Source organism: Quercus suber, unplaced genomic scaffold, assembly GCF_002906115.3.
Source record: "Quercus suber isolate HL8 unplaced genomic scaffold, Cork oak 2.0 scaffold_239, whole genome shotgun sequence".
Taxonomy (NCBI): domain Eukaryota; kingdom Viridiplantae; phylum Streptophyta; class Magnoliopsida; order Fagales; family Fagaceae; genus Quercus; species Quercus suber.
This window is the reverse complement of record NW_027069696.1, coordinates 317,051-326,006: the sequence shown is the minus strand read 5'-3', so window position 1 is coordinate 326,006 and position 8,956 is coordinate 317,051. Positions and strand designations below refer to the sequence as shown.

General features: G+C 31.0%; 1 protein-coding gene across 1 annotated transcript; it reads right to left on the bottom strand.

Annotated features, from left to right (window-relative positions):
- Positions 1-2,641: 2,641 nt before the first annotated feature.
- On the bottom strand, positions 2,642-3,151 carry LOC111992565 (uncharacterized). Its single transcript, XM_024024444.1, has one exon. The coding sequence runs from the start codon at positions 3,149-3,151 to the stop codon at positions 2,642-2,644; it is 510 nt and encodes a 169-aa protein (XP_023880212.1).
- Positions 3,152-8,956: the final 5,805 nt, after the last annotated feature.

Sequence of the window (8,956 nt, the reverse complement as noted above, 5' to 3'; positions counted from 1 at the left end):
ATGTGAGTTTTATTTTTAAAAAAACCCTAAAATAAATATATCTAAAAAAAATAATTCCACTTTATTTTAAAAGAAAACTATATTAAATTCATTATTTTACATAAAAATAATAATAATATATAAATATATATTTTTGTAGTAATTTTGAAATGGTTTTTGAAACGGTATTCAAAATTAATTGGTACTGAAATATTTAATTTAAATGGATAAATTGAAATGATTTTCAAAACAATATTTAGAATATTAAAAAAAAGAAGTTTGTGGATCTCGTGAAAAGTGCATAAAACCTACTAAATAGTACAATTTTAGTAAAACTTTTGCTGTCAAAGAGTGTAGTGGATCCCGTGCACAATACATGGGACCTACTGACAAACAACATCCCACGTGATGGAGCGCTTCTCAATAAAAAAATAAAATAAAATAAATAAAGAAAAAGAAAAAAACGTAAATGCACAACCGCTAGTTGCAATCCAAATGCATACTGAGCAATTTAGGCAATTGAATGAAGCCCAAGTTAAAAAAAAAAAAAAAAAAAAAAAAAAAAAAAAAAAAAAAAAAAAAAAAAAAAAAAANACAAAGACTCGTGTAATAAATTATGTTCCCTCAACGGTTTTGTTTGTTTGTTCAAATTAAGTTGATTTTAACATGCTTTGATGGGTAAGCTCCAGGCTATATACGGCCAATTAATTACTTGTCATAACCGATTCTACAATTTAAAATTGATACTTAATTTGACTAATCTCTGTTATCCGTATCCCACCTATTATTTCTACTGTTCAATGAATAAAGTCGTTTTATAACCTAAAAAAACACAAATTAAATAAAATAATATTAATTTCCGCACAACAATGACCGGTAGTTATATTATTTAGGTTTGACATTTCTTTTTTGATTGCGGTGAGTATCTAGGGTTGGACTCATATGCATCAGCAAACGACCATCGACGATCAGTTGTAGTCGCTGAACTGAGTGTACGTAGCTGCCACTGCAACAGCCATAGGATAGGGACCTCCTCCACCTACCTCGTCGGAATTGAGGGAGTACAAGAAACCTATTGGTCATGGTCCAACTTGATCAGAGTTGAGATGGCAAAGAGAAATAAGCTTTCCATGTTCAAGTGATATCATCATGCACATCAAATCCCAGTGAACTCACCAAATATTAATTTGAAAAAGACGCGAGAAAAAAGGGAGCTTAGGTCTTTTTCTTGGGAATAAAGTAGTGGAACAGACAGATGATATTTATTCTAGAATTTGGGTCATACCAGTGTATTGCGTGCAAATTAATTCTATCCATACAAAGGAGCTCATCAACTCGAGTCCAATTAAGCTCAAGCTAACTTGGATTTTTGTAGCTAATTAGTCTATTTCTTACTTTTTAAAGACAATATTAGTATACTATAAATTATATTACATAAACTTAATATGTGTCCAAAACAAGGAGAAAAGTCTAAAATTAAGTCACGTCTTCATTAATGAAGACGGCCAATGTGAACGAGTCATTTAATTAAATTCTTTTATTTTTTATTTTTTGGGTAATAAGGACTCTAAATTCTACCAAGTATTCTTTTTTTATTAAACACAACTAAAGTTTAGTGGTATTAACCTGGTAAAATTTACCCTTAAAATCTAGTGCAAGATATCCAGCATTGTTCCACCGGAGCTCAACCAAAAAAAAAAAAAAAAAAAACCCCACCTTGAAGACCCTTTTCTTCACCCATCAACCAAGATCACCACGTTCCACAATCCACACTCCCACCCAAAAACCTAGTGCAAATCCAATACATATAACAACTTAATCTGTCCAAACTTACAAGCTTTTAATCTCCTTAAACCAAACCACATTTGTCACATTTATTTTTGAAACTATAGAAGCTACAAATTACAGAAAGAAATACCAGCAGTGGTAGTGGTGGTGCACGGCAAAGGTGGATATTGGAGTTTTATTTTCTTTTTCTTTTCCAGTAGTGATAGTATTTTTAATGTGTATTACCTAATTTTTCACTTAAAAATACTAGAAGAGTTATAATTGAAGGGTATAGATATGAGGTTTTACACAGAATGCTTATAAAATTTAAACCCTAAAATTAAATCCTAAATTGATAGCAATTACCACAACAACAACAAATTGAAAAGGAAAACAAATCCCCAGAATCTCGGTTCGGTCTCGGATCTTCTTCCCAAAACCCGAAGAAACCCGAACCGACCGAGATACTGAGCATTTTCCGGCGAGATCTTGGCGAGATCTCGTCGTTTTCGCTCAGATCCAGCTACAATGTAGTGGGTTTTGCTCCAATATGGCTCAGATTCGGTGGAAATCTCATGGGTTTTGCTCAAATCCGGCGAACTCCGATGGGTTTTGCACAAATCCGGCGACGATTTGGTTTTGAAAAGAAAATACAAAGTTTGAACTTCTAGTTTAGATGGGGAACAGTAAAGAGGGAAGTGGGCATATATAGCCATATTTCCTTCTCCTCTGTCTCCATCCAAACCGATACAATCATAAGAAAGACATTCATACAATCGAAACATAAAAACAAACCCTTTTTTTATTAAGCATGAAACATATTTAAAATATCGCACCCTTTCAACTTTCTGAATACGAAGCATAAAACAACCCAAGGACTAGGTTTGGAAATTACTCAAAACAAATTATCAAAGAATGCTGCCAGCCCTTCAATCCCAGTCGCCACAAGTCCAGTAATATTCTGACCCCCGCCATAAGCCGGCACAGGTGGGTACCAGCCATCACCAGATATGATTCCTGCAGCCCCGACCGCACCTGTGGCCAGCCCAGCCGCCACATCTCCACCATAACCACGAGCAGGTTGATTTCCACCATAACCACGAGCAGGTTGATTTCCACCATATCCACCATACCCACCATAACCACGAGCAGGTGGATTTCCACGAGCAGGTGGGTACCTATAAGCACGAGCAGGTGGATTTCCACGAGCAGGTGGGTACCTATAAGCACGAGCAGGAGCAGGTGGGTACCCATAAGCACGAGCACGAGCAGGTGCAGGTGCAGGTGGTGCGCAGGAGGGGCAGGTGTAGGTACGTGCAGGTCGTGAGCAGGAGGGGCAGGTCCAGGGAGGTGGGTGATAAGATGCACCCACAGCCATATGACCAGATCTATTTGGGTAAGCCATCAAGTCCAGTTGAATATTTAGATCAAAGAAAACTTAAAAGATGAAAAGATGCGATGGAAATGGAGGAGGAGGAGGTGTTTTTGTGATCAAACGAATTCAAGGGCTTTGGGTATTTATACAAGTTACTGTAACATGCAGTGGCTTCTTGTGACTTGTGACACTCTGAGAACTAAACCACGGTTACCTTTGTGCCGCTGTTGCTATTACCGTGTGGGAAGCGCGTTTTGCGCGTTACCCAGCGGAGGCTTCTTGGAAGCTCCCTTGTGTGGAGAAAATTGCGGAGAAAGGAGCTCAGAAGTGATATGATGAAGAGACTGAAAGACTGGCAATCTGCAGTAATGAAAGATAGAAGTAGCATTAATAGGTTTCAGTGTACTAGTCACGTGGGTGGGCTGGGAAATGGGAAAAAAGTAGTTAGTAGGATGGAAACTTACCCAAAATGTGAGTTTTATTTTTAAAAAAACCATAAAATAAATATATTTAAAAAATAATAATCCCACTTTATTTTAAAAGAAAACTATATTAAATTCATTATTTTACATAAAAATAATAATAATATATAAATATATATTTTAGCAGTAATTTTGAAGTAGTTTTTGAAACGGTATTCGAAATTAACTGGTACTGAAATATTTAATTTTAATGGATAAATTGAAATAATTTTCAAAACGATATTTAGAATATTGAAAAAAAGAAGTTTGTGGGTCTCGTGAACAGTGCATGAAACCTACTAAACAGTGCAATTTTAGTAAAACTTTTGCTATTAAAGAGGTGTAGTGGATCCGTGCACAGTGCACGAGACCCACTAATAGACAACATCCCACGTGATGGAGCACTTTTCAATAAAAAAATAAAAGAAAAAAACGTAAATGCACAACCGCCAGTTGCAATCCAAATGCATACTGAGCAATTTAGGCAATTGAATGAAGCCCAAGTAATAAAAAAAAAATAATAATAAAAAAAAAAAAACCAACATAATCTTAATCCTAAAATATAATACTATCCTTATGTGTTATGTAACAACCAAAAATATATACAAAACAAAATTTATTCAATGAAAATTTATTTTCCTTTTTAAAAAAGTGTTTATCTTGCTAAAATTTTAAGAAATCTATATACACTTTTTTTTTCTCTTTATCTCACTTAAAAAGTATTTCATCATTTATATTTAATTAAAAAATCGTTCCATCTTCTCATTAAAATAAACCTAAATAATAGATATATAATAACACAAAAATCATATATAATATATTAAAGTGAAAGTTCAATCAAGATTCAAATTAGATTTTAATTACTCTCTAATTTTCTACCAAGTATCATTTTAATTCCTTATTATTTGCTGCCAAGTCTTTTTTAAAAAATTCTTTTATACATTCTAATCCCATGCCAAGTGTCCTAATTATACTCTAATTATGTGATAGTTATATTTATATAAAAATTCATATGCCTCAACTTAGTAAATACAAAAATACTTATTCGAATTTATTATATGATAAGTTTACATTTTTAAGTAAAAATATTTACATTTATTTGAAACCTAGTAATTATGTTGTGTTTTTTTTTTTTGGTCAATATATGAGTAGAGTATGAATTCTTAATATAGATTATTATTCAATTATGTTCTTAATCATAAAATTTATCATATCGTTATACAAACAGTCAAACATTGCCTACCTTTGGAAAGTTTTTCTTGTTGTGCCACTTCAAATTGGGGTTAATCTGTCATGAAAAGGAAAAAATTTGATACCTAGTAATTATGTTATGTGTGTGTTTGTTTTGTTTTTTTTTTTTTTTTTTGGTCAATATATGAGTAGAGTATGAATTTTAATATAGATTATTATTCAATTAAGTTCTTAACCATAAAATTTTCCATATCGTCATACAAACAATCAAACATTGCCTACCTTTAGAAAGTTTTTCTTGTTATGCCACTTGAAACTGGGGTTAATGCGTCATGAAAAGACCAAAAATTTGATACCTAGTAATTATGTTGTGTGTGTGTACATGTTTTTTTTTTTTTTTTGGGTCAATATATGAGTAGAGTATGAATTCTTAATATAGATTATTACTCAATTAAGTTCTTAACCATAAAATTTGTCATATCATTATACAAACAGTCAAACATTGCCGACCTTTGGGAAGTTTTTCTTTTTGTGCCACTTGAAACTGGGGTTAACGTGTCATAAAAAGGCCGAAATGCAGAAATTGTCCACATTCAGAAACGATGTGATGATGAAAAGGCAACCTCAATTAATTACTATTACTATATGAAATGTTGGATTATGCATGAAAGAAAAAGAAATTCTTGTTTTAAGAAAATATTATTTTTCATAATTTTTTTCACAAATGTTGATATAATTTATTATGATTGATTGATAATAATAATAATAAAAAATTATCAAAAAAGTGATGAAAGAGGGGAAAAGGGTTCTCTCTGCATATTTCTCCCCACTCCCTTTATTTTCAATTTATATTATCTGCCCTCCTTCATATATGTACAAAGTCAATTAAAGGATCATTTTTCTTTTTCTTTTAACAATTTTTTGTTATATATAACTCATTAATTTAGGATATTTAAAGCATACGGCCAAAAATATATATGTAAATTTTTTTCCTAATTTTTTTTTTTAATTTTGTAGTTAGAGGGTTAGTTTTTTTTTTTTTTAGAAAAATTTAGAGAGTTAGTAATATAGGACTGAATGGACTTTTTTGTATTTTAGAAGAAAATATGCTATGATTCTTATGATTAAAAGTTTGTGACACTTTCTAGCTATTTTGTCATCCATAATTAAACAAAACAAAAGTTTTCCATTGGTTTTATTATTTTCATATTTATCTTATAATACATTGTATATATTAAAGCATATAAAAATAATATTTATTGCAGTCTTTAATTTATTTAATAAAAAAACCTTAATTTAAAACTTAAAAATATATTTAAGGGATAGTTACACATAATTATATAAAACTTGACTTTATGAAATTTTCTTATGTAACAAAAAATAATACATATTATTTAATAAATAATGTAAGAATCATTTATAAGTATGATTATACGTGTGTGTAGAAAAAAAAATTAGCTTCAACCTTGGGTGTGAATTATGGACCCACAAATAAGTAATGCAAACCAATAGGTCTATCAATACTAGAAGTTTCACCCTATTTGTGTGTTGTGTTGTGAATGTAGTGGGCTCAGTCCAAATGAACTGACAGTACTATATGAGAACGTGATATTAGAGGATGCCAAAAAATTTTGATGAAATGTTGGGGATCAATAAGTACCGAAGGCAAAGAATGTAAATAATAGAAATAAAGGTTTGTATCACCACTCCCACCTGGAATTACAATCTTCGACACCAAGTATGCTAGAGTGCGCATATCCAACCTGATGATGAGTCACTGCGAGGCTAGCTATCTTACGCACAGTAGCAAGCATGCAGCTTCAAAACTCAGTATCTAGAATCTTCCGATCGAATGGTCCCAAAGATCAAGAGGCCTGACACGTGTCAATCGCCAGCTAAATAGTCTTACTCACCAGGTTTGAATCATTAATAATAAACTGCATGAGAGAGACAAGTAGTAGACTAGAGACTAGAGAGAGAGAGAGAGAGAGAGAGAATCAGTAATGTTAATTCTGTATCGTGAGTATTGCCAGTTGTGATTCAAGAAAATTATCTTTCAATCTTTGGGAAAAGTTTGGATATTACTTACCAAACAAGTTTCCAGCTTTTTTGTTTTCTAAATAATTGTAAATTATGCTGGATTAATTAGGTTATGAAACGAGGTAATAATCATGGATTTTATGCAACCATGCATAAGTCAATCACTCCCAAAAAAAAAAAAAAAAAAGGCTATATCCTAGCAAGACAGGCCCATCTTTTAATTTGACTGTCCCTCTATTAAGTACCGTTTTATAGGTCGAGTTTAATAATGAGGCCCAGAAGCCCATTTACAAAAATGAGAACAGCTTAGAGCCCATTTAAACTATTATCCCATCGGTTTAAATTCAAACTCATCTAAGGTTAAACACTCATAAGTGCGAACCATACCTCAGTGAAGCCCAAAAGCCAGTTTTTTGTTTTTTTTCCCCTGACGTCGGGTATCCGTGATTTTTATACTTCGTTTTTGTGAGCTCATAAAAAAATGGAATGAGTAAATCGTTAAAAAATAAAAATGAATTTAATAGAATAGAATGTATTTAAACAATAAAAAAAAAATTGAATTAAATTAAGTAAGGAGAAAGTTTAGTTACAAAATTAATGGTAACCTAATACTACGATCTTACACAATATCATTTTATAGGAGGTGAATTTTGATAAATCTCCTATTAGATTACATCTTCTTCTTATATCCTTCATGCTTGCAAGATTTTTAGAAAATTAAATATCAATAACTATGTCATCAATAAATTATTTAAATTGCAAGTTTTTGTAATTTAAAATTATACATAAAATATAAGATTATAAATCATATAGTAAATAATATCTGATTGATAGAGAATTTGACTTATGTAGTAATATTTATATTTTTAAGTAAAGTTTTAGTTTTAAGCTACAACTAATTTTGTAGCTAAATTTTCTCCATTAAGTAATCTTTTTAAAATAAATGAATGAAAATTAGGAACGGACCTAGAATTTTGAGATAAGGAGGCCATCGTATAAGCAACAAAATAATAATAAAATTCTAAATAAATATCCATTTAGTATTAACAAACTATCAACAAAGATAAATACAAAAATTCATTGTTTACAATACAATCATCTACTAACAAAGACAAAGAAACAAAACATAATTATTTCTTATTATATTAGAGCATTCACATTAGCTAGTACAAATATTTTCGTCTATTTTAGCATAAGAATATACTTTTTCTATTTTACATGCTCACTTTTCAAAACCCCTAACACCAAATTATCCATTTTATAATACATTTCATTAAAATATTATTTCTTTATCAATTTTTTTATTATAATATCAAATCATATTTCTCACTTTATCAATCAAAAACTACGGTCTCAATCTAAGGAATTACTAAAATATTTATTTGCATAGTTATAATAACGATGTAAATTTATATAATTACTGTAACACAAATGTATTTTACACAATAATACATAAACTAATGTGGACATATTGTATGGTTGATTGGGCAAATATGAGATTTTATACTATTTTACAACAACTAATGTAAATACTTTTATAATAAAATCAATGTTAGATTGTAGGGGAAGGAGGACAAGAGTTTTGGAAGAGATAACCCAAATATAAATTAATAGAAAATAACATATACATACTCTCTTTTTCCCTTATAGGGCAAGGGGGGCCTAGACCCCTTTGGGCCCCCACCTAGCTAGGTCCATCTCTTGAAAATGAATGAAATATAAATATCCTTATTTTGGAGTAATATTAGAAGGAATGGAACAAATAATTTTATAACACCACTGCTATTATATCCCTATTTTAAAATGAGTGTATGAATGTATAGAGGTGTTTGGAGAGTCTTTTTGAAAATTTAGTCAAACTTAATTCAATTCTCTTTGATTCCTTCCAAATCTTGGGGTAGTAAAATTTTGAGGTTTTGAGTTTTAAGAGAGTATGGAGGAATGAGTACTCCCTCTTATGGTTCTACCCATTTCATTTCTTCTAACTTAAACTTTCAAACAAAGGGATGAAATAGATATTTTAAAATAATATTTTTCATTCCATACATTTTGAGCCTCTCCCAAAATGGAGTGTCAGAAGACCACTAATCAAGCGTTGTCTCCTAGGCGACAAGCAACCCAAAAGCAATCAACTTAGAACTTA

Excerpts from the sequence above, each read along its gene's own strand:
- LOC111992565 (XM_024024444.1), bottom strand. The coding sequence starts at position 3,151 with ATGGCTTACCCAAATAGATCTGGTCATATGGCTGTGGGTGCATCTTAT.